The sequence below is a fragment of the Protopterus annectens genome, chromosome 10.part0 (assembly GCF_019279795.1).
Source record: "Protopterus annectens isolate FY-2018-M chromosome 10.part0, PAN1.0, whole genome shotgun sequence".
NCBI lineage: Eukaryota > Metazoa > Chordata > Ceratodontiformes > Protopteridae > Protopterus > Protopterus annectens.
In genome coordinates, this window is record NC_056744.1 from 356409838 (window position 1) to 356436890 (window position 27053).

The 27053-nt window shown below is 42.7% G+C and overlaps 1 protein-coding gene across 3 annotated transcripts in view; it reads right to left on the reverse strand.

Moving 5' to 3' along the window:
• Positions 1–27053, reverse strand: part of RASAL2 (RAS protein activator like 2) — a 1712944-nt gene that overhangs the window by 1147901 nt on the left and 537990 nt on the right. The window contains exon 1 of one of the 3 annotated variants that reach the window (XM_044085262.1): positions 24635–24858. The exons of the other annotated variants lie outside the window; for them this stretch is intronic. Coding sequence (XP_043941197.1) covers positions 24635–24743 — 109 coding nt within the window. The 5' untranslated portion in view covers positions 24744–24858. Of the gene's footprint in view, positions 1–24634; positions 24859–27053 lie in introns of those variants that run through there. 3 annotated transcript variants of the gene reach the window in all.

The window sequence follows — 27053 nt, forward strand, 5'->3', positions numbered from 1 at the left end:
TAAAGAAGTATGTTACAAAAAATAAAATAACACAGGTTTAACTCTTGGTCAACAGGAGTCTGAAAGTGATTTTTTGAGTCATTTATCTATAGGACAAAATGTGACACTTTTTTTGTTGTTGTTTTAATTTAACAAAAGACTCATGGCACAGAGGAATATAACACTGATTACAGCCTAGACGACCTAAGTTCCAGAGTAGTTGGCTGGGGGGGGGGGCTAGTGAGTGGCAAACACCTATTCACCAATCCAGAGGAGTAAGCATGCATTCCACCTGGGGGTCAGACAACAGGTTTATGCTCTGTGTGAAAAAGTGGTATTCAATTTAACTTTGTTAACTGGGTAAGTGAACTAACTGGTCTGGCTTGTGCCTTCAACTACAATCTGAACCAAAAGTGTAAAGAAAAATGTTGTTTATATGAATAGTTTAGATCAGCCAATAAAGCAGCATATATTACGGATGTGGGAGGAAAATGGAGTAGTTGGAGAAAACCTATGCAGACACAGGGGCAGCATGCAAATCTCCAGACAAAGACTGACCAGTGGTCAGGATCAAAGAAGTGACCCTGAAGCTGTGAGGCAGAGATCCTCCTATTGAGCCTCTATGGATATGGGGTATCGGCCTGTGAAAATAGGAGGTACTGCCAGCACAGCAGGCTGGAATTTTGCAAATAATTATATGTAATTTGTGAATATGAAACTGATTTATACAAGATGCTTGTGTTACAATTGTAACAGAACTGTATGTCACCTGTATATCAAACTGATTTGTGCAGATGTTTGTATGGAAAAAGTATTTGTGAAGTGCTTGTGTTTGAAATGTATCCACAGTGTGCCCCACTGGAGAGAACAGAAATGTATGTGCACGATTGTTAACTGTTTAAATGTATATATTTTAACAGAGGAAACTGGAAGGTTAATCTCAGTCCAACCAACTTTAAAATATATCTGAAATTAAATAATTTTACGGGCTAGGCCATAAAGATGCTAACAGGTTTCAATGCAGCCAGGGACACAAAGTCTGTACTAGGAAACTTTCTGTATTTGGGGTGAACTAATTACTATTCTGGAAGCATGGAGGTATAAATTGTTTTATGACTTCCAGCACATGCCACAGATCTGAGCAAAAGCCCTTGTGTGAATATTTTTACAGATGGGTGCTAAATCCTGCCAGCTTCCAACAATGGGAGTTTGCATGGGAACTAGAAGTCAGATGACCAGAAATTATGTCATTCTGCAAGCTATCCCAGAAGTAATATCTTGGATATTATTTTGAGAAGTCTCTTAGTGAGACTGAGCATTCTGTCTTGGGCCTGGCAATAAGAAGGACCATTCACCACATCATCTGCCTTGCTCTGTTAAGTAGGGAATAGTATAATTTACTTAGATTCAGTCAGGAATATAGTGAAGCTTAGTTTAGATATTGTTTTTCTTTATTTGCCTGAACCTGTCCTTCAATGCTATTTTAAATATTTCCGGTGAGTTTAAACTCTGATGTCACTGTGGATATATACTTAGTATTTTCTTGTTCTTTTACTATTTATTATTAAACATATTTAAACCTTTCATTGTGGCTGATCTTTGTAGAGATATTTAAGTTTTGAGAGCACTTGCATATTTATTTGGTGACACTGTGCGGGCCACTCCCAATAGCCTTGCTCTTGGTCAAACTACCATTTGTATTAATATTAATTTCACTGAGTATATTGGGTACCCTTGGAAGAGTCTTATGGTAGCCGGCAGGAGTGTCTTGTGGTAGTCATAACTACCTTATAGTCTGGGCAGAAAGGGGCATAGCTAGTAAACCTGTATCAGCCTTTCCCAGCAGGCAGGTGTGTGTGTGTGTGTGTGTGTGTGTGTGTGTGTGTGTGTGTGTGTGTGTGTGTGTGTGTGTGTGTGTGTGTGTGTGTGTGTGTGTGTGTGTGTGTGTGCGTGCGCACATGTGTGGGGATGTGGGCAAATCAAACCTCCGAGTGTGTGTGCCAGCTACTTGGGCAGGGACATGAAGCACTGGTTGGACAGAGAGGGGGCTGGAGGTCTTGGTTTGGACACTCAGCTGAGATCTCAACTCTAAAGCTGCGCCAGTGGGGAGTCTTACTGGGGATGTGGAGAAAGAGGAAGAAAGCAGCCCCGGAACTGACTGTGTTCCCCATATGGTCTTAAGGGAAATTGTGCTTCATACAGAGAGATGCATCTGGAGATACTGTGTGTATACTTATACCGGTTATCCTCCCAGTGAACGTTCCCACCAACTGGTGCCAGTGGACAGGACTGAGGCTTCATGATTACTGGCCCAGAGGTGAGGCGTCACACAGCCAACCAAAGGAAGCATCTCTTTCTAGCTATACCCAGCGAGTGTCCAGAAACCTGTATCTGTTCTTTGTGCACTGATCCACTTCTGCTGACCTGGGGTGGGGGGGATTTATGAGCAGAAGAATCCCTGCAGAAAAACAGAGTGCAATCCCCGACCCTACTCCCATGCTGGGTGTCCTTGGGTGCCAGAAAATGGAGGGATGAATGGGTTAATGAAGAATGTTGTGTTGATGTTCAAGGTAAGGCTGGGCGAAATTAACAAAATTAATAAAATAAATACTTTCAAATAACCAGATAATAGGCACTGTGTAGTACAAGTGAAAATAATCATAATGTATGCATGACAATGAAAAGACCAGAAGTGCAAACCAGGTATTTGGAAGTACGTACACATTTCCAGCATCCTTTTCCCTAACCTGTAGCTTCTGCTCAGGACAGCAGGCACAAACAAAGTGACTACCAGTCAAGCTAAAATGCAAGTCTAATTTATTCAGCTGAAATTAAAAAGAGTGCAAGTGTTTTGCAGGTGATGAATTCAAACAAGTCAAATGGAAGTTGTGTGTATCATACACAACACTGCAGACATCACCATGCCCATTTGTGCTGCAAGGGTCATCTTATAAATCTTCTGGGATCTTATTCTCCAGTCCTCATATCACATAAAAACATACTCAAAAGTACAACTCGCCTATGGTTGCATGCCATGCCACCAATGTCCATGTGCAAACAAAGGCATTACAAGGATTTCTTGCTGTACCAACCCCTCTGCCTGCTGACTGGGTAACAATGCTGGTAACACAATTGCACAACAGCGGGGGGCAGGGGTGGTAACTCTGCTGGTAGCATTTTAATTAGATGTTTATGTCAAAGTGCAAAAAACAGCCATAACCACACAATTTCTGCCACAAAACACATGTATTACATCTTTCCTGCAAGTTTTACTGAATGGCTTATCTATGTCACCTTTTGACTCTTTAGTTTCTTTTATTTATGTATGTCTTGGTTTTAGAAATGCAATAAAAGAGAAAGGAAATCTCACAATAAGGGTTAAGCCAAGCTATTGGGGATGGAGGTTACCCTGAGTTCAGATCCTAGGGGTATTAATGAGAGCAGACATGGCTCACACAACTGCAACCTATTAAGACACTTTTAAAAGTGAATGGAAAGATGAAAAAAGATTTCAAAACAGTTTCAGAATACTGCTGAGTTTAAGGCAGTATTAGCTGTCACTTTCATACTATACCTTCATCTCCTCTACCCGTGTCTGTTTTATAACTCAGCATCCTAGAAAGGCGACTGGAGACTGTGGAAAAAAAGCTCCGCATAAATGGTCTCTGCTGTTCAGTGTCTACAGAGCGCACCTGTCGCACACCTGTCTTCTGTGCACTATTTCTACACTCTGCTGGTTCTGACACCGACCTCCTGTATGGGATGCGTGAGGAAGGAAAGCCTGCCTGAGGTGATGCATAGGACACCTCTTCATCTTCCATGCTCAGACTATGGAGAGTCCGGTGTAGATGGTCATCAGATCTTGACCCATCCTGTATCTCTGATGGAGCAACTTCAAACCAAGGATGTCTGCTCAGTGATCTGGTGAATTTAGTAAGCCTCCTCCACTTGTAAGTTTTCATCGGGTTCTCTGTTTCTGACACAGCTGGTCTATACAGCTTCTTCTTCTTCCTCAGAGACATATGCCACTCATAGTTTTCTAAGCCATCCAAGGTGCTACTGGTGGCCATCTCTGGCACAGGTATATTCAACGTTGCTTGTGTAGATGCTCTGTAAATTCTCCAAATATTCACTGTTAACAAGGGCTCCTTTGAAACAAATATGTTACCGTCCTGTACTTTGATCTGCTCAGAACCACTGTTGTCACCTTCTTCTACCACATAACCAGTGTCACGAATTCATATCAGGATAATGAAAAGATGAACATAACCTGCGTGGACTGCTTCTAACAACCATCTAACAGAGACCCATCATTGTAGTGAAAGAATACAAGAAACGCCATAGCCTCCAACACACACTAAAAGCTGCTGTTCTCACGTAACTGAAATCATCTACAGTTCTGAACTAGACGGCAAAAGTCCCCAAGTAAGCCCACAACACTTCCTGCTTCAGTGACACTGGTGTGTGTTATTTTCAGTAAAGGAAACTACATTTTCAATTTTTTTTTTCTTAATAAACCACAGTGTATTCTCTGAACCAATCAGAATGCAGATTCTATTATGTATACAATTTGTTATTTAAAAAAAGGCAACAGGACTGTTTGGGTGAAAGCAGGCTGAAGGTCCCATTTTTTAACAGTTTTTTAACTAGGGGCACCAACTTTGTAGGCGAACACTCAAGTCAACCTGACAGCCACAGGATAATTCCAAATACTAGGTAGATAAACGTAGCTCATTTTTAGGTAACTGGGAATACAGAATCATTCAATGTGCATGACACAATTGAAAGAGTACAAAGGTTTCTAGAAGAATGCTGCTGAACATTAGAGAGCTGGGTCAGAGAGCCATCAACTGTTTTACACTTGTAAGACTCACTGAGCAAATCATTCAGCTTCTGCATATTTCTCAGGCTACCGCTGGAAAACAGAAGCTCTAGTTTCACTGAGCCAGCTGGGTTACTGATACTAAAATTAATTAATGCAAAGGAAAATCAAGCACGTAAATAAATAACTGCATGAAAATATATTTTTTGTTTTATAAATATATTTTTGTGTTTTATCTACAGCTCGTCTCTGACTTCTCTGCCCAGACACATTTGTCTCCCTTGCAACCTACCGTGTTTATGTGCGAGTGCACATGCGTGCGCGTTTGAGCGCGTGGGGGAGTAGGCAACAGTAGGGTATCAGGGGAGTCGCATCACACAGCAGTCAGATGGGTACTTCCATATATAGGCCGTATCATACAAAACTGTGTGCATAACACACCTAACCTCCTCCTGCAAAGCATGCACGTCAGAAAAGCAATTTACACACATTGTGCTGTCACTTATTTCTATAAAGACTTAGATAGGTCCAATACGATCATCACTCTACCCTGGTTAAGAAACTAACATGCAGCAAGCAGTTGCTCAACAACAGCCTCTGTCTCCATTTCCCCCCATCCCCCATCGGAGAAAGAGGGTAGCTGAGCGTTGAGACTCTGCCTGCTCTCTCATCCCCTACCCCATCTCAGGCTAGACCTTTACGGATTAGGGCAATAATCAGATCTTGATCTCCAACAATGCTGTTTCAGCTGTATTTAAAAAAAAAACACAGACAGCCATTCCCTGATAAAATCGTAATTTCGAAATCCTGTAGCAGGGCTAAAGAACTATGTATGGGGGAGGGCTTCACCTTTTGGATCAAAATAGTGTAACTCCATCTGAGACTATATCAGCATATAATCAAGTTCACCTCATGAAAGGTGTCACATTACTCCCTGGAAAAGGCTTACCACCCCCCACCTCCTATTCAACATTATTAGGGTAGCAACTAATACAACCCACCATCCACTTCTTAGGGGGTAACAGCTGGCAGCAGTACGATCTGTTGTCTCCCTCCTGCTGAGGCTTAACTATCCAACTGTCTACCAAAGTCAGTGACAGTCTCACTGAGCTCAAGTTAGCAGCCAGCTGAATGCATGTAACAAGTGCATGACTTACAGGAAAACAGGAGGTTATTTACCCAAGATCAGCTGTGCGTGGCTGCAGATAAGGGTGCATGGCTGAGACAAGCCTTGTATAAACTAGAAGCATTGCTTAAATGTTGTCATAAAGACTTGGCTAATACTTATCTGACCAACAAAAGAAGTACCATTTAAAAACAAAAACATGTATAAAAACTGACAGCAGCACAAAACTGAAAGCACACGGACTCTTTTAATGCCATAATGGACTTTAAATGAAGTACACAAATTGATGTGAACTGTTAGTTCTTAGCACTTACTGCTTGGATTCTGAACTGTAAAAAAACAGTAAGCTAAATCATGTCTCACTGTCTCGGATTGCTAAATATAGTTATAAATTAAGACAGCTACAGCTCAGTTTACGGGCTTGTAACAAGCTCTGTATTTTCTACATAATAAACAATAAGCAACAATAGTGTCATCCATGCTGCACAAGTCCCACATGCCTGCTGTCATGGCTTAATGTTTACCAGTGGACGTACAGTATTGTACCTTTCAATCTATCTAGGAGAGGATTCTCTGGGAACATCTTTCCCATAAATAAAGGCCATGGAATCATGGAATCAGGAGGATTTATCAGAAAGTACAGTTGTGTACCTACCATAAATGTAGATGTTCGAGTGTATTCACTGTTGCAGTCATTACACTTGGGTTATCCTGCTGGCAGGCTACCTGCAGTTGGCCTGAATTCCAAAGTCCTAGTCCGGCGTCGGTTGCTGTCGCCTCTTCCCTGACGTCAGTGCGCCAGGGGTATAAAAGATGCAGCCGACGCCATTTTCTTCAGTTTTTCTTGCCCCAGATGTCAGGTGCCCACAAAAGGGTAGGCTAAAAAATTCTGCTCATAAAAATGCATGCAGTAACATAAACATTACCTTCATCTACAAGCAAATACACCACATAGGTTGTATAGAATAGAGAAGTAGAGATAAGTCCCAGCAATGAAAGGGAGATGGTGGGAGGGTAACCTGGACTGCAACAGTGAATACACTTGAACATCTACATTTATGGTAGGTACACAACTGTACTATGTTCATCGTGTTTCACTGTTGCAGTCATTACACTTGGGTTGAATCCCAAAGCTGAGGTTGGGTGGCTGGGCCTAAATAGAATTGGGAGTGGCTATGAGGCCCTGCAGAACTGTAGTGGCAAAGCCTGCTCTGGATTTAGAGTAAAGAGGTAAGTGGTAGTGCTTTGTAAAAGTGTGCCCTGAAGTCCAAGTTGCAGCCTCCAAAATGTCCTTGGTTGGTACTCCTCTGAGGAAGGCTGCTGAAGTGGCTGCTGCTCTGGTTGAATGTGGCCTAATGCCCTTAGGGATTGATTTGCCATGTTGTGAATAGCAGAAACGAATGCAGTGGCCTATCCATTTTGAAATAGTCTGCTTTGAAATAGCTTTCCTTGCGATCCTGCAGCATATGCCACTAAGAGTTGCTCAGTCTTTCTGAAAGCTTTAGTTTTGTCCAAGTAGAAGCGTAGCTGTCTGTGTATGTCCAAAGAATGCAGAAGTCTCTCCCCCTTATTCTGTGGGTTTGGATAAAAAGTAGGCAAATTAATGGTTTGGTTAAGAGCCACACTGGACATTACCTTAGGCATAAATGTTGGGTTTGTCCTTAGAGAATCCCTGTCAGGATGGAAAATAATAAAAGGTTCCACAACCATTAGTGCCTGTAACTCTGAGACTCTTCTTGCTGAAGTTATTGCTAGGAGCAGAGCTGTTTTCCATGATAAGTATTTTATCTCAGCTGTATTGGCTGGCTCAAAAGGAGGCAGTGTGAGCTTTTCCAAGACAAAATTGAGGTCCCAAGCAGGTATTGGAGCTCTCCTTGGAGGTCTTATGTTTTTGGCCCCTCTGAGGTACTGCCTTAGCAGGAGATGTGAAAAAATAGGTGGGTCCATATTGTAATGAGCTGAAATGGCAGAGGCATGGATCTTAATTGATGAGAAGGATAGGCCTTTGTCCAGCATCTCAGTTAGGTATTGTAAAATCTGAGGAATACTTGGTACAAGCGTGTCCATTCCTTGTGCCTGGTTCCAAGCACAGAATCTCTTCCATTTTTCTGCATAAGATGTTCTGGTGCTGGGCCTCCTGGCCTCCAAAATAACATCCATAACTGCTTTAGAGAGAGGTGTGTTCTGAGTGGTTATATTATCCGCCATGCGAGCCAGATTTACGGTTCTGAGTTGGCTGTGCAGGATCTGATTGTTTTGTTGCGTCAGTAAATGAGAAATTTGAGGTAATATCCAGGCTGGGCCTTGAGACAAGCTCTTTAGGATTGGGTACCAGTGCTGGTGTGGCCAGTCTGGGGCAATCAGTATCATTTTTGGCTTCTCTTGTCTGACCTTTAAGAGTAACTTGGGGAGGAGAGGCAATGAAGGAAAGGCATATACTTTATTTATTTATTTATTTTACATTTGTTGATATACTGTAAGGGTTTTCCAGCTGAATGATAGGGCATCCACTTTCCATGCTTGTTTGTGATAAATCCTTGTGCAGAATCTCTGTAGTTGGCAGTTGTGAGGGGAGGCAAATAGATCTATGTCTGGGCATCCCCATTTCCTTGTTATCATGCTGAAGATTTGTGGATCTAGTTTCCACTCGTCAGGATCCATGAGGTTTCTGCTTAGTTCGTCTGCCAGAGTATTTGTCTTTCCTGGCAGGAACTGTGCTTGCAGGTGTACTTGATAAGTCAATGCTGTGTTCCACAAAGTCATGGCTTGTCTGCAGAGGGGGTAGGAATGTGTGCCTCCTTGCTTGTTTATATACCACATGACTGTAGTATTGTCAGTCTTTATCAGCAGTTGCCCTGGATGAAGTAGATCCTTGAAGGCTGTCAGGGCATTCTGTACAGCTAGCATCTCTTTTTGATTGATATGAAGATGCATTTGGCTTGCGGGCCATGTGCCCTGAATACATTTTTCTGCCATGTGGGCCCCCCAGGCATAATCTGATGCATCTGTTGTTAGTGTCTGCCTGGCTGTGGGTAAAGTGAATGGCTGTCCCTTGTTGTGGTGACAGGCCTGTGCCCACCATCGAAACTCCTGTTGCAGGCAGGGAATGAGGGTAATTAATGTTTCCAGGCTGTGGTAATGTTGAGTCCAAACACTTTTTAGATACCATTGTAGTTTCCTCATATGCAGTCTTGCATATGGAATTAGCAGAATGCAGGATGCCATGAAGCCCAAAGCCTGCAGAATTTTTCTTGCAGATAACTGGGTCTTTGTTGCTATCATTTCGAAGTAAGAAGTTAGTTGCCTTTGTTTGTCTGGGTTGAGAAAAGCCATCTGGGCAGTTGTATTTAAGCTTGCACCCAGGAATATTATCTCTTGAGAGGGTACCAGTTTTGATTTATTTTCGTTCACTGTGTACCCTAGGCAAATTAGTAATCTTTTTACAAACGCCAGATGCTTCAGTAGAATGTCCTTGTTCTCTGCTTGAATAAGGCAGTTGTCCAAGTAAGAATATATTTGGATTCCTCTTTGTCTGCAAAATGCAATTACTGGTGCCAGGTATTTTGTGAAGACCCTGGGCGCAGTAGATAAGCCAAAGGGTAGTGCATTGAGCTAGCTATGAATTTGAGGTATCTTCTGCAAGACTGTCTGATTGGGACATGCAGGTATGCCACTTTGAGGTCCAAAGTTACAAGCCAAGCCTTCTTGCCCAGCATGGGCAGAAGCTGCTGCAGAGTCAACATTTTGAATTTTGGAACGTCTAGAAAAGTGTTTAGAATAGACAGGTCCAGTATTGGTCTCCAGGCTTTGTCCTTTCTGGGTACCAAGAAAGTCTTGAGTAAAATCCTTGTCCCTGCTCTTGCTGTGGTACTCTCTGAATAGCCCTCATGTCCATGAGGGATGAAACTTGCTTTTCTGCCTCTGCCCATTGATTGTGTGGCAGGTATGGCATACCTTTTGTCTTTGGAAGGGTGTGAAAGTGGAACCTGTAGCCCTGAGACACTATATTCAAGACCCATTTGTCCTGGGTGATTATGTGCCAATTTTGTGAAAAAAGTGCTAGTTTTCCTCCCAAGGGTGCTGCCAAAAGATAAGTGCTTGGCACTGGCAGAGGAAAGTCATTGGGACTGTTTCCTATATGGCTGTGATTTGTCTTCTCCGCTTTTGGAGGTAGAAGCACCCCATTGTTTAGGCCTGTATGAGCCTTGGGGCTGGGATCTGCCTCTAGGGTGTCTGTATCTGCCTTTTTGTGGCCTGTCTGACACTGGAAAGGACCAATTCTTAGAAGGCCAGTTCCTGCTAAATCTGGGTGGCTGTACCTGTAGGAAATCCTTAACTGTCTGCATAGATTTGCTTTATCCTCCATTTTTTTCAATACCTCTTCTGCCTTAACACCAAACAAAGTATCATGCTGTAATGGAGCATCCAATAATTTTGCTTTAACATGATCAGGCAGATTCTGTTCCTTTAACCAAGCATGCCTTCTAATGACAGAACCCGTAACAACGGCCCTGCAAGAGGCCTCCAGTGAATCAAAACCACATTGCAAAGTATGCTTTCCCACTTGTTCAGTTGCATGCAATAAATCCTGCATTTCCTTGTTATCAGAACATTCAGAATTTGTCAACATTTTCTGTTTTAGTAGTGACATTAAGTATTGCTGATATTCCCAGTATTTCTTTCTTTTGAGTGTGTACCTTTAACTTGTTGTTCTATTTTAGCATTTAAAAATTGAAGTTATCACCTTACATTTTTAACAAATACCCATTGACAGAGATCATATATCAAAACAATTGTGTTTGCTATCATGTATGCTTCAAGATAAAATATTCCGATACCTTGTATGTAACATGGCTTTGGAATTATTAATAATAAATGAGGCAATATTTGGAGAGGGCAGAGGAGCAGAGGAACTGCAGAATCCGCCTGAGACGCCTTTTGGTGTAATGAGGTAAGTATATGAAACTGACAATTTAAAGCCCTTACAGCCAAGGTAGCAGAAGTGTAAACCCCCCCCCCCCATCTGTCCAGTGCCCTAGAGTCCCTATCAGAGGGGACAGGGTTTTTTGCAGTGGAAGCCTTGACCCCTTTGGGACCCTGAGATATAGTTTCTGGGTCAGCAGCAGGGTTTTTATATAGAAATTTATGAGAGTCTGGAACCCTGTAGTATCTGTCTGGCTTAACAGGTGCAGGGGGTAAAGAGTCAGGAGACAGGCCGGACTCTGAAAATACATCATCTACAATGTCTAGAACAGGTGGAATAGCAAGAGGTCTGTGCTGAGGTAGTAAAAGAAAGTCTCTGAGCCTTTTCTTAGATCCTGAGTAATCTTGGCTCTCCCAGTGAAAATGCTCCCTCATGGTATGCAGGGTTTCCCCAAAAGAATAATCCTCAGGAGGAGAGGCTGAAGGAATAGATTCTTCAGCATCAGAATCCTCATAGAGAGGAAGAGAGTATCCCTGTTCAGAAGAGGAGGCAGAGGAAATGGAAGCCTGATCAGAAGAGTCATATTCTGTCTCTTGCCTAGGCCTCTTATCAGGAGGAGGATGGGAACCTCTGATCAAAGTAATTAGGTATTCGGCCATTTTAAGCATCTGTTTCTTAGGCATGGAAGTCTGTCCGGCAGAATGCTGTACGTGTTTCTTTGTCTTTAGAGCTGTTTTAGTCTTTGCCTTTGAAGCTGAGGTTGGCTTGACCTGGAGCAAGAAAAAAGTTTCCCCAATGGGGTACTTAGCTTTAATGAAGACTTCGGATCTGAAATTCGATTTTGAAAATCTCAGGAGTTGGCCGACCGGCACTTGCGAACTGCTTTTGCTTCAGGCACCACGCGGCAAGAAAGACTGAAGAAAATGGCGTCGGCTGCATCTTTTATACCCCTGGCGCACTGACGTCAGGGAAGGGGCGACAGCAACCGACGCCAGACCAGGACTTTGGAATTCAGGCCGACTGCGGGTAGCCTGCCAGCAGGATAACCCAAGTGTAATAACTGCAACAGTGAAACACGATGAACATCAATGCAATACATAACACAGAAATAATCTTACAGAATGGTTGTTATTCAGAAAAGACATCAGTGCCACCAGAACTCACACAAATACTTCCCATTCACAACAACCAAAAGTCCTGCACAAAAACACTGCTATCTATGACTCTTGAGATTCACTGGTCAACAAATGTCTTCAAAGAAATAACAGCAAGACAGTCAGTCACTTTTGCTGTGTATCCTGAGAGGATGGCTGCCCAGATAAATATCTGACAGTAGGACACTTCTCATACAGTGTGGGTACCCAGCTGTGGTAGAATTAACAGTAGGCCACTGGTGACAGGGGTGGGTACCCAGACACATTTATCAGTAAGACACTGGTAATGGTGTGGGCACCCTGACACATATTTAATCAGTAAGACACTGGTAATGGGGTGGGTACCCTGACTGACATTTATCAGTAAGACTCTGGTAATGGGGTGGGTACCCTGACAGACATTTATCAGTAAGACACTGATAATGGGGTTGGTACCCCGACACACATCTCACTAAGACACTGGTGACGAGGTGGGTACCCCAACACATTTCTCAGTAAGACATTAGTAATGAGGTGGGTACCCTGACACACATTTATCAGTAAGACACTGGTGATGAAGTGGGCACCGTGACGCACATTTAGCTTGTGATCCTCCCTATTCCTTCTACATCTTAAAAATCTGGAACTCCATCCTCCCTGCCTTTAAACAAATGCCTCAGGTGAAATCTTTCAAGTCTCAGTAAAAACACCACCTAAAGAACACATGACTGTGCTCCTGCTCGACTCCTGGCCTGACAAAAATTCCTAATCATCCACACAGAGTATTCTAAACTATGTGATCTCTTGCTTTATCCAAGGACACTATGATGACATGTCTAGATTGTCTCTCTATCATCCTCTCTCTTAAAACCATTTACTTTCCTTTCATGTGTTTTTTTTTTGTGTTCCTATGTGACTACTAGACTAATGACCTTAGGGGGCCTTTTTAAGCCTAGCCATGCTTTTTAAGCTGAGAATCAAACCCTGTACCTTGTGCCTGTGAGGGAAACACCTTAACCATTAAACCAAACTACCCAAAGGCTTTAGCACCACAGATGACATTTAAACCCATAATCACGGACTTCGGAGGCCAGTACTTTATCCATTTCTTAATGCTTCTACTCTCCTCGTCACATCCTCCCCCTTATTTTTATTACACCCTACTATTTCCCTTCAACATCTCCTGGCTCTCTACCTTACTTTTTCTCTCAGTCTTCTTTCATTTCCTTTCTCATCACACCACATCACTTCTGTAGCTCACTTTAACCAGGCGCAAACAGTACGCTATCACTTTACAGCCTCTTTTTTTATAGGTTCATAGTTTGTTACCAGGCTAACGACCCGGGGGAGGGTTTCTAAGCCTAGCTAAGTTTTCCTGAAAGAATACTGATGTCTTGTATCAAAATAGGACATTGAGGGCCGGGCAATTATAAGTTACCTCTGTCAATAAGGGCCAAGGGTACCAGGCCTGGTGTAAATTTCTTATTCCCCATCCACTGGTTTAGGTGACATTTAAACTGGGTAACAGACTAACTCAGCTTCACATGGATGGGGAAGCCTGTTCCATAGGACGAGAAGTCTCTGGGACACATCTCTCTCTCCAGCATGTTCTGTTTAAGTCATAGACAAAATTCAGGTCCTGAGAGCTTGTATTTCTGGTACTCCAACTTACAAATATGCAGGAAATTCATAAGTGTAGTGCTTGAGGATGCCTCATAAACCAGGCACAGATCGCCCCTCAGCAATTTGTAGGAGACTGAGTAGAGAGAAAGTGCTTTAAGGTGGCTCTGCATAAGGCAGGTTTGTTATGCTTTGCATTATTTTTGTAAGGAACCTCTGAGGTCACTCTAGTTGCTGCATATACCTGGTCAGGTACATACCAAAGGGAGCACTGCACTCTACGAATGGTCTGATAAGGTTGAAGTACAGTGGGCTTTTCATGACAATAATCCTATATCCTCCCACTCACGCCTTCTTCAACCTTCCTCTCAGTTAGTTTATTCACTAATCATTTACTTCGACTTGTATCCCATTCAAAACTTGATGTAACTATTTTGTATGTTGGCACCTCTACCTGTTTCCCAGGTGTCCCCTCTCACCCTTGCCATCTTATCTTGCTCCTCCTCCTCCTGTGCACTGCTGTACCAGTCTCTCATCCACCAACACAATACTTTTTTCCTCAAACCTCACTTTTAAAAAGCTTGATCCCATAAATAATTTTTTTCTTTCATTTCATTTTCATTGTTTTAAACAATTGCTGTACTCGTATATTAGATTTTATTCATGACTTACAACATTTTTTGTCTTCCGACATGTTCTGTTGTCTTTGGTAAACCTTGGTTTATGTTTTACTGTGTTTTCTACTTGCATTCATTCCATTACTTGGCTAAAGTCGTTGTATTTTTTTTATTTGTGTTTTGTATCTTTTGCACATAAATTCATACTTGAAGCTTTATTCCTCAGGCCACTGCTGAAAAGGGGCAACTTATGCCCAGACGGACTATCCTGGTAAACAAATACTAATAAATAAAATAAATATCAGCAGGACACATAAGACAGAGCCCCTTACTATCACTCTTCAAGAGGAACCTTGACGAGTGGATGGGTAACAGAAAGTTCACACCAGGGATCATACCAACAGCTCTACTAGATAGGGGCCAAGGGTACTAGCTGCTAGATCAAGGGCCTAGGGAACCAACCAAAGGGGCGGTGAATACTGCACAACGTGGCTGCGCTAATATATGGCTTCGGGCAGATAACCCAGTACCTAACTATGAACCTATGAACTGGTGCCAATGTGGGTTTCCCGATATACATTTATGTAGGAACCTGGTGATGGGGTGGGTACCCTGTCGCATATTTAACAGTAAAATACTTGTAATGGAGTAGGTACACTGACATACATTTATGATTAGCTCACTGTTGATAGACAGGGTACCCCGACATACATTTAAGAGAAACTTGTAAGAAGCAAACCCTGATGCACATTTCACGTTACATTTCTCGGTCACCCACATCCCCCGGAATCTTTTTTAAAGTTTTTTGTCTATCCTTCTAGCATGTCGAGGGATCAGTTGCTAGTGTCATCTCCTGCTCAGCTGGTGAACCTGGGAATATTGAGGCAATGTTACAATTGCCTCATGTACACAGACAACCCTCTCCTCCTCCCACAAAACACAAATACATGCGAGAGATGCAACTATACGGCCAAACTGGAGGCTGAGCTCTCTCAACATAGGACTGGCAAGACCAGTCAGGAGGGGAAGGTTACCACACACACTATAGACCCAGTCTCACATAGTACCATTACAACCTCAAATCATACACATAAACACACAAAGACATACTCGGAGGCTCTGATCAAAATCTACCAAAACAGCAGAGGCCACCAAAGCAGACACCCAAAACCACCACCTCAGAACACAACACCTGCAACACATAGACCTCACAGTCAGAGTGTCAAACAGTCACAGCCCTCAAACACAATGCCAGACACACTAGTCATTGGTGACTCCATAGTCAGACACACTGATGTCCCGCCACCAGACTGAGTAAGGAGAAGGTCACAGTAAGCTGTCTGTGCAAGCACTCAGGTCTCTCAACAGCAGGTACAAATATGACTCAGTCATTGTCCACGCTGGTGTAAACGACCTGAGACATCTCCTTGGACTACATGAAAAGAGACATTGAGGAGCTCTCTGATTATGTAGCCCAGGCATGACCCTGACCTTGAGCAGTATCCTACCTTCACCAAGAATGATGCCACAATACAGAGATAAGATGATCAGCTTTAACAATTGGCTTAAACACTGGTGTCATTCAAAGGGGATCCAGTATCTGTCTGCCTGGGATGACATGCTGGACAAGCCACGCTGGAGGGCAGCTTGCACCTGTCACCCCTGGGATTCGGATATTGGCAAAGGCTCTATAGTGCCTTTTAGGCAAGGCTCAAATTCTAAACCTACCACCCTAGAACACAAAAAAGAAATAAACTAAGGGTAATGCTGCTCAATGCCAGAAGTCTAAATCTCAAAATGCGAGGCCCTTCTCAGTATGGAGAACATCGATGTCTGTGCTGTGACGGAAACCTGGTTCAAGGCTCCTGAGAGCACCCCAGCGCTATCAGGTTTTACCTCATATCATGCGCCCCAAAATCAGGAAAATACCAAGAAAGGAGGGGGTATCCATATTCATCAAGGACACCCACACCTCAAGACTGGTGGCAACGCATGATGCATCGGAGACCATCCAGGTGCAGGCAAGACTGCTCTGCAAATAGTAGCATGTTACAGGCCACCCTCACAAACTCAGGAACCTCACATGGCCTTCCTGAAAACACTAGAGGGATAAATGTATCACCAAACACCATCATACTAGGTGACTTCAATTACCCAAATATAGACTGGGAACACTACTCAAGCCCAAACACCCTAGCCCAAAAGTTCCTGGAATTCATAAACTCAAATGCCATGGAACAACTAGTCACCATCCCCACAAGAGGAGATAACATACGTGATCTCATCATCACGAACATGGGAGCACAATGTTCAACACCGAAGTATACCCCTCACTGGTGAGATCAGATCACAAACTAATCTCGCTGGAGGTCCTCATCCCACCCCCAGCTGAAATAAAAAAGACCACAGTAAAGAACTTCCCAAAAGCCGACTTCACACTTCTAAAGACTAGTGTGGTCTCCTTTAAGGCCCCGGGTTTGATGGAAACAGTACTCAAGCCGCTGAATCACTTACAAATGCCTTCTACCAGCACCTGCAGGACTGCATGGATAAGGCAATCCCAAGCAAAACAAAGACTCTTTGTACCAAAGGCAAGCGTCCAGTCTGGTGGACCCCAGCCATAAACAAACTCTACAACAAAAGGAGGAAGCTACTACAAGATAGAGCAAAATCCTTAAAAGGTAAGACACCCTTGATCACTATAAGTAAAAACTAAGAGCTCTCATAAAATCATCCAAAGCAAATTTGAGAGAAAAATAGCTAAAGACTCAAAAGACAATCATAAGGCCTTCTTTAGCTATGTTAGAAACCTAGGAGGAAACTCCCAGATATGCTCAGAACTAGTTCAAAATGATGTGAAGATTACTGATCCTACAGACATTGCCAACATACTGGCTGACAGGTTCAGTGCAAACTTCTCCCCTCCCCAAAAGGAGATATCTATACCAAATGATTGCAGCCCCCAAACATCTCCAGCGCCCAAGTGAGAACTGCTCTCCAAAAACACATCATCCATGGGACCTGATGGTGTAACTCAATGAGGAATTAAACCCACAGCTAGGACAGCTGTTTAATCAAAGTCTTACCTCTGGACAGTGGCGCACTGCAACTGTGGTCCCACTTCACAAGGCCCATTAGCTTGACAAGCCTTATCTGCAAAGCCATGGAGAGGATCATAATGGACCTCATAAATAAAGACATTGGGAATTTGCAGACTTTGGATCCAACCCAGTTTGGCTTTGTCAAAGGCAGATCATGCCTTTTAAACTTGGTTGACTTTTGAAACAGTCACCAAAGCCATTGATGAGGGAAAGGCAGTCCATACAGCCTACCTCGATCTGGCTAAGGCCTTTGATACAATACCCGGTATCATTGAAAAACTCATCAGCTTAAATGTTAACCCATACATCACAAGATGGGTTGCAAACTGGCTGAGTGACAGAACCCACAGGGTCAGAGTTGATGTCAGACTCAAACTTGTTTGGCATCTACTTTTCTGAAGTACAAGCAAACACAGGAGGGTTATGGCTGACAAAGTTTGCAGATGACTGCAAACTGCACATCTGACACAGATATCCTTCAGAAGGGTCTCACAGAAACGGATAACTGGTGCCAGAGCCACGTTAAATGCCAAAAATGCATAGTCATACCTAGCTACCAAATAGGAGGCAATCCACTGAGCACAGAAGAAGTTATCAGGGACCTGGGGACCCAGGTTGATAGTAGTCTGTCATTCGACACCCATGTAGCTAAAGTAGTTAGGAAGACCTTCTACATTGCCCACCTTATCATGAAGGGATTCTCATCTAGATCAAGGAGGTTATAGTCTCCCTTTACTCATGACTCATCAGACCAATGATTGAGTAGAGAGCCCCATTTGGAATGTATCTGAGCCGACCATTGCGGCAGCTGGAGAGGCCACAAAGTTCCTCACCAAAAGGATAAAGGGTCTCAAAATCTATCCTATGCTGCCCGACTGTCAGAGGTGACCTTTGCCTAACATACAAGATGAATATGCTTCACCTCAAAAATCTAGATCCATCAGAGCCACTATTTCTGAGGGGGTCTTTATGGTACATTTATCAGTAGGGCAGAGGTGAAGTGAGTGATGCTGTTGCAGTGACATACACTTGGTACAAGTTTATAACTGGTTTATCTATTTCTCAACCTGCCCAATGAAGTACCTTCAGGAAGCTTTCCTGCAGGGGGACTAAGTACTCCATCTAAAAACCGGTTAATATTTTAGATGCAATCACAGTTAATACCAGAACAACATGAAAATGACAAAAATGTGGTGTGTCCAGCACAGTGGCATATTGAGAAAAAACGCTGACTATGGCCTACACAATCTGGGTTCAACAAATGGACTAGGAAATTAAGGTGCAACTTGGGGAGAGGGGGTTAGATTGATACTGGCTTGCATATTACGGGGGGAAGGGGTCTGGTCCTCTGCACAAGAAAGGTGTTTTCCTGGCAAAGGCCATGTTGCATTATCAGATGCATTGCTACACAAGAGTGTTGGACTTCAGTGGCTTTGCCCTGTGATGAACGTTTACTCTCTGTCTCAGAATGACACTGTAAACCAGCTGCTGCAGCATATCGCAGAAAGGTAGGCATAGCAACCCGCAGGTCAGCTGATCTGCTGTTGCATACTTAAGGTACCTGTTGTGCAATGAACTGCCTTAAGAGCCTCCAAGACTAAACAATGTCCCTTAGGTCACCCCAACAACTTGACAACCAGAACCCAATCCTGACTTGCAGCAATGCTCTGATTTAATATATACAATATAATCTGCAACTGGCTTCCCCCAGACCTTGTTTTTGCTCACACATCTGTCAGTTTCCAACATCTGTTTAACAATGTGGTGCTTCCTTGAACATGTACCCCACCTGTACTTCCTGAATAAGTAAAATGGTTGCCACGGTCTCTGGTGCACAGGACAGGTACACCATTTGTTGTGGCAATGGTGTGTTGACCCAAGATAAGCTCTCTAACCTTTGCTCTGTCACAGTGGCATGTTATTTTTTATACTGGGCAATGACAACTAATCTTCTAGTGTTAATATACTGGTTGTCACTGACTACTATGTAAAAGCAATACCTTTGCTGTTATATTACACCCCAAACACAGTCTATGCACTAAAGATATACTTTTAATGTATTACTCAGCTAGACGAGTGTGATATTCCAATAACACAATGACCAGAGTCGTTTGTAACTCAGCTGTAGTGAGTGAGGGAGTGTACTACCAATCCTAATAACACAATGGCCAGAGTCATTTCATTTGTAACTCAGCTGTAGTGAGTGAGGGAAGCATACCTCTCAGCCTCTTACTTTAAAAAATCTAGATAAAGCCTAAAATAATAAGAGGCAGTAAATACTCAAAAATAGGGACAGATTTTAAATATTCCTCTTACGAACATAGAACTAGAATGGCAGGATGTGTCAGCATGCATTTTCTGAAAGATATAAAGTCTGAAATTCAAATGTATATCATTATTTAATGACTTAAAGCCTCAGTGCTTTCCCAGAAAACAGTTAATGTTATGAGGAACAGATCTAAAATATGAAAATTTTGGACAGTTGAGAGACATGGAGGGAAGGCTGCTGCAGGCTGTAGTTTTCATTTCTCTCTCTGATCTGCAGCAAACTCAGATACAATACTACTAACTCAAGGATTACAGGGGCACACCACTCTTTGCACTGGGGTATGTTTTTCTCTTTTCATTAATCTCTGTTACTGGGGAAGATGGTGGTTGACACTGCTGTACTGCCAGATGAAGTCGATATAACTCAGCTAACACTGTGCCAGCGAATGTTTTATCTACCGACGGAGTTTTGAGGAACAGCCATAAATCCTCCATTCACATTTTATACTGCAGCACAATGAGAAATATTGATAAATTAAACCGTGTTTAGAGCTAATGATACTGAATGTTACATAAAATTATAAATAAATACACACTTCCTTCTGTGCATGCCTGAAAGGCAAGAAGTGGGTTTATTTTGTGGACTAGAGAAAGCTTGGCTTAAAAGGTGTTCTATGGGGAGAGGTGTATATGAAAAATCTGTCTCTTAGAGGAGTAATGCAGAGACATACAATGCTTTAAAACACCACTTTGTACTCTGCTTTCTATGAAAGTAGGCGAGATTTTTGTTTGCTGAGATCAACATGTTATGCAACTAACTCGTATTACAAAATGCTGTAGGCAACTACACCAATTCATTACAGCAAGCTTTTTACCTAGACAGATCACATTGGTGGCAGCTGACATAAAAATGCAGTATGAAATCAATTGCCTTACATAACTGCAAAGAAGTGTTCTAGGCAATTTAGCAATTTCTGTGTTAAGAATTGCTAATAATGGCCATCACTTGTAGCAGTGCAAAACCATTGCTGTAAAGGTCACTGGATTCAAAAGTAATACTGTAGCTACGCTGCAATGGTGTAACCAAATGCTGCAGAGGGACAGAAATTACATTGGTTAATCTGAAGTAACTTATCTGGTCAACGGACACAGATCACAGTTAATTATTTATAGTTAATTATTTATTTTGTAAGTGTACACACAGTGTGCGTGCGGAAACTAAAACAAACTAAAGTTACATGAACATTTTAGTGTAAAAATAAATGAAAATAAAAAAATTAAACTACAAATAAAGATTTTCGTTTCCTCTTATCATCAACTTAACAACTGTTACACTATTGTTTCTACATTGTTTTGCATAGCTGTTATTTTTAAAATAAGCTCTCTGCATTGGCTTCACTTCTTATAAATAGAGGTGCTCCTAGCGCCTAGACAGCATCTCTAACAACCATACCTGCAGCGGTGTTACCAACTTTGTGAATCACTTACATTGATGAAAAGAATGCAGGCAAAGCAGGATGACTAAATGCGTCATTGTGCATGCAACCACAGTTAGGGGACCAAACATACGCATCATTATGCATGGGCACATACGGGACCAAAATCATCCATAGTTACACAAAGGCACAAAGCAAAGGCACCAAACTGTTGCACAGTTTTTGCAAAAAGACATTTTGGAGGGACCAAAAGCATACATGATTATGTGTGGACAAAACAGCAGCAGGTAGACAAAACACATGCATGACTGCATATATGATCATGCATGGGCAAAGCTGTAGCAAATGGACAGGACACATGCATGATTACATATATGATTATGCATGGGCAAAGCTGTAGCAAATGGACAGGACACATGCATGATTATGCATGGGCAAAGCTGTAGCAAATGGACAGAACACATGCATGATTACATACATGATTATGCATGGGCAAAGCTGTAGCAAATGGACAGAACACATGCATGATTACATACATGACTGTGCATGGGCAAAGCTGTAGCAAATGGACAGAACACATACATGATTATATACATGACTGTGCATGAACAATGGACAGAACACATGATTACATACATGATTATATGTAGGCGCAAAGTGTAGCAAATGGACAGGACACATGCATGATTACATACATGATTATGCATGGGCAACAAATGGACAGAACACATACATGATTATATACATGACTGTGCATGAACAAAGCTGCAGCAAATGGACAGAACACATGCATGATTACATACATGATTATGCTGGACAGAACACATGCATGATTAACAGAACACATGCATGATTACATACATGATTATGCATGGGCAAAGCTGCAGCAAATAGACAGAACACATGCATGATTACATACATGATTATGCATGGGCAAAGCTGCAGCAAATGGACAGAACACATGCATGATTATGGACAGAACACATGCATGATTACATACATGATTATGCATGGGCAAAGCTGTAGCAAATGGACAGGACACATGCATGATTACATACATGATTATGCATGGGCAAAGCTGTAGCAAATGGACAGAACACATGCATGATTATGCATGGGCAAAGCTGTAGCAAATGGACAGAACACATGCATGATTACATACATGATTATGCATGGGCAAAGCTGCAGCAAATAGACAGAACACATGCATGATTACATACATGATTATGCATGGGCAAAGCTGTAGCAAATGGACCGAACACATACATGATTACATACATGACTGTGCATGAACAAAGCTGCAGCAAATGGACAGAACACATGCATGATTACATACATGATTATGCATGAACAAAGCTGCAGCAATGGACAGAACACATGCATGATTACATACACGAGTATGCATGGGGAAAGCCACAGCAGATGGACTGAACACATGCATGATTTTGCATGGGGAAAACTGCAGCAGATAGTACATGTGCATGATTACATATATGACTATGCATGCACAAAGCCACAACAGATGGATAGAACATGTGCATGATTATATATGGGTACAACCTCAGCAGACAGGCCAAACATGCACAGTAAATGAACAATGCATGCAAAGCAGAGGAACCAAACACAGGGTTATGCTAAGAATCAAGCTCAACTAGATGGTGAAAAACAAATGAAGGCAACAAAACTCTAACATTTGTCTTAGTGTGCTGTGTTTTCAGAAACCTTCCAGACCTGTGCACATCCCATGTGATGCTGCAGAATGGCAAGTCATTTAAGATTTCTTATGAGCAGGACACTTGTACCTCTCAGCTGCTCCAAAACATCAGGAATAAACTTCCCCTGAGTGTAAAGCAGTGCGAGTCACTTCTTCTTCTTTTGGCTTTTCCCGGTTAGGGGTCGCTACAGTGGATCTCCTGTCAGCTCATGATTGGCAGTGGAAGTTTATGGTGTTGAGTTGCCAGCCCGATGCCCAAACTTCCACAGAAGGCACACATGCACGCACTCACACCTAGGGCCAATTTAGAATGTCCAATTCACCTATAGCATGTCTTTGGGATGTGGGAGGAAACCGGAGCGCCCGGATGAAACCCATGTGACCACAGGGAGGACATGCAGACTCCGCACACAAGGCACCCCAGCCAAGGATCGAACTGGAAAACCTCTTGCTGTGAGGCGGCAATGCTAACTGCTGCATCACCGCAGACGCCCAAGCTGTGTGAGTCACTATCTTTCTTTAAACATAACCTAGATGAGAGGATGGGTGTCCACAAGTTTACTCAAGTACTGACAAATATGGACTGCCTAAGGGAGGGTACAAGCGAGGTACGAATGGTTATGAGACTCCATCCTAAGGGAGGGTACAAGCGAGTTACGAATGGTTATGAGACTCCATCCTAAGGGAAGGTACAAGCGAGGTATGAACGGTTACAAGACTTATTGGCCTTCGAATAACACACTTATAAATAGTGTGTTATTTAAACATAACGTTAAATTTCATGAAACGAAAGGACGGATAAAATAATAAAGTATTTTAGAACCCCCTCCCCCAGCACTTACTTCCACAGGACATTCCCTCCAACTCATTTTCAAACACAATTATCATTTGCTGCTTACCTGAAGCCTGTGGATGGTGATTGGTCACATTTCCTGACCTATTCCAGACTACAGATAGGGAGGGGGCAAATTATTAGGATTCCAAGAACAGCAGCACAGAACTTATTGACACTTACCAAAACTGATAGAGGTTGTTAGATACACAAATAGAGGGTGTTAGATACACAATTCAAGAGTTTTTGAACTGCCCTTGACTAGCTTCTGTGAACATATTATTTTCTCGTTCCTCAGCCTTCTGTAACATGTAGTAATAACTGGTGACACATGTGGCCTTGTCTCGTTATCAAACAATGCCTCAATAATGTCTCGCTTCACTGTAGAGAACAGGGAAGGAGTTATCAGGCCTCCTTCATTCTCCTCCCCAAAGACTACAAAGCCGTGTGCTGGATAATGAATCCACCCCTCTCCCCATACCTCTCAAACTCTTAGCACAAGGAATCCGGACAAAGCCAAAAAAACTGGGGGACAAAGGCACAACACATAGGGACATATTTTAAATATTACTCTTACAAACTTAGAAAGCTGTTAGAATCAAAGGTGTTGTGTTCATGTACATTTTCTGAAGGATATGAAGTCTGAAACTTAAACGTCTGTCATTATTTAATGACCTCAGCCCTCAGTGATTTACCAGAAAACTACAAATTTTATGAGGAACAGACCAGAAATATGGACACTATGCATAACTCTGCTCAGTTGAGAGGTATGCCCCCTGCTCACCAGAATTGTGCATCAGCTCCTCAAATTCATCACAAAAACAGGTTATCAGTGGTATGAACTGCACTGTGCCTTGCCAGAAGGAATGCTAGTACAAATCTAGCTTTGGAGGCAACTTCAATCTCCATGACAGAAACAGGTCAGCAGCTCTCAGTATCCTGGAGGAAGGGACCTTTGCCTTGAATGATTAAAAAAAAAACAATGGTTTACCTCTAATTTTCTTCCATATCAGCAACTAAAATCCATATCACTTCAAGACAAAGCTTCTCATAAAATGTTACCTAATGTTCTTCCACGCAAGAGAGAACTCCGATGTCGCTGGCTGGAAGACAGAAGAGCTCGACGATAAGTCCAGTCAGGCATATTCTTACAGCTGTGCTCATCCAACATTTCCAGTAAATTCTATGTTGAAGCTGCGCTTATTTCAGACAGAGGATAAGGAATCTTGAAAAAGTTCCTGTTTTTAATGCTATTTAACATTTTTTTGCAGCTACCAAAAGCACTTTAATACTGCAAGTGGCTACATGACACAGATGGAACATACTGTATAAATTTCCTGTATCCCAGTTTACCACCTCCTAACTGTCGTAGTGCCTGGACAACAACAGATAAATAAAACACCCTCCTTCCTTTCTCATTTCCTATGTACCCAGCACTGGAAGCTGTTCCTGTCAGGAAATCAGGAACTAAACACAATGGGCGCCTATCATTTGATGTATCACATTGCATTAGGGTCTGCATACTCTCTGAATGACAGTACAGGAACAATTTGCCCCCTCCTACAGCCGGCCAAGCAGAGGAACACTATCCCCAGTCAGTCTGTACAGGAAACGTTCTGTCCCCTCCGCAGTTAACCATCAGCATTACACTAACTTACACCACACACATTATCTATTTTTACAACACAAACTGCATCAGACTGTAGTCTTAGCACACTGTTTTCTAATGCCTTTACCTTTCTGCTATGGTGCTTATCTCCCCCCCCCCCCGTTCCATAAAATACACCTTTCTAAATTGCTGTCACAGCCCATCACCACTTTAATTCATAGCTTCATCTTCTCTTCCCCATCCTCACTGATAATCTGCGTTTAGACAGCACACAGAGCTGTCTACTGTGGGTGGGTACAGGGTCTAAACAAGGCAGCTATAGCCCCATTAGATTACTACCTATAAGGTACAGATTTCCCCATTTTTTTTCACCAAACCATGCAGCATGTATGGGCCTCTATGATCTGTGACATGTTCAGTGAGAAAGTGTGCTGTACAGCAAGGCTTATGGCCAGGGCAGAAGGGCCAGTTGGTATTCTTGCACATCACAGTGAAGTGACAGTCAGTTCTTACATTGTCTTCATGATACTGCAGCCTCTAACATTTAGTCCAGAAACAGGGTCACCCATGATACAGATGGGCACCTGCCTGTGCCCTGTGCAGCCATTACACAGCTGCCACAGTCAGACCCTGAAGAATTTAAATCAGGTTCTTAAAGGAGAATCCAAACATGAGAAAGTGGAAATGATATGGCCCTGGACGTTACCCAACCTTGAGGTATACCAGTATAGCTATGCTTTAAAATATGGGTGCAAATGGGCCTACAAAAAGCAACTGGTGGCTGTATGTCCAGCTGTCAGGGAACAGTCTGTGAATGCTCCTCCCTCTGTGGGGTTATGCTGTTCTTTAACCCTACTGGAATCAGGTCACGACCACCATTCTACTGCCACTATGAAACATGCTCTGATACCACGAAAACAGAATCCATAAATACAGTCATCAAATGTGTGCACACAAGTATGTATGTGTGTGTGTATACACACATATACCTTTTTTTCAGGATTGTACTCCCCCTGTCTTGTAGGTTTTGCCAGTAGGTACTGCCACCGCTGACTTGCCTCTCCCACAGCTTTGTCCACCCCCATTCACTGGTGCCCATCATTAACTGTAAGTCTCAGCTCTTTGCCAGACTGGGCCCATGATCCAGGCAAAACACCAATGTTAAAAAATGTTCCATGTATTAGGGGTAATTTCGTTCTCTTTCCATCACCATGCGGGGCCAGAGACCCAGGCAAAGGAGCAACATTCTATACCATCACACTCATCAGGGTCAAGTACGAGCGTTTTACCTTGCCAGGTAGGGGCCTAGTAAAAGCAGGTATGGGTGTGAATGCAAGTCCCAGTGGACAAGGACTGGACTCGCATGTAGAAGTCATCATACTACTGTTGCATCTGTAATCTGGCAGTCTAGTAGGACGGTCGAAGCCTTAACTACCACTGCACATGCTCAGTGCAGTCTCTGGGTGAGTGTGCAGTGAGTTTTACGATATGTGACCACAGCTCAGAGTGTGACACAGTTAAATAACTCCCCCACCAACACCATGAACAACACTTCCATGCAATCCCTGGTCTTCACCAGGAATTCAACCTGAATCCACATAACCCCAAGCACATATTCACCTTCCCTCATAAAAAAGATGAGCAGGCAGAGCCCTGACATTTCTCTTCTCCAAATTGCCAGTTACCTGACGTGCCAAGCCGCTAATCAGATATGGGTAGCATAGTTACCTCACGTGTGCCAAGCCACTAATCAGATATGGGTAGCATAGTTACCTCACGTGTGCCAAGCCGCTAATCAGATATGGGTGGCATAGTCAGGGCTTTATTCAGCTACAGCAACACATCTAAGCACCAATAATGCTATATATTTAA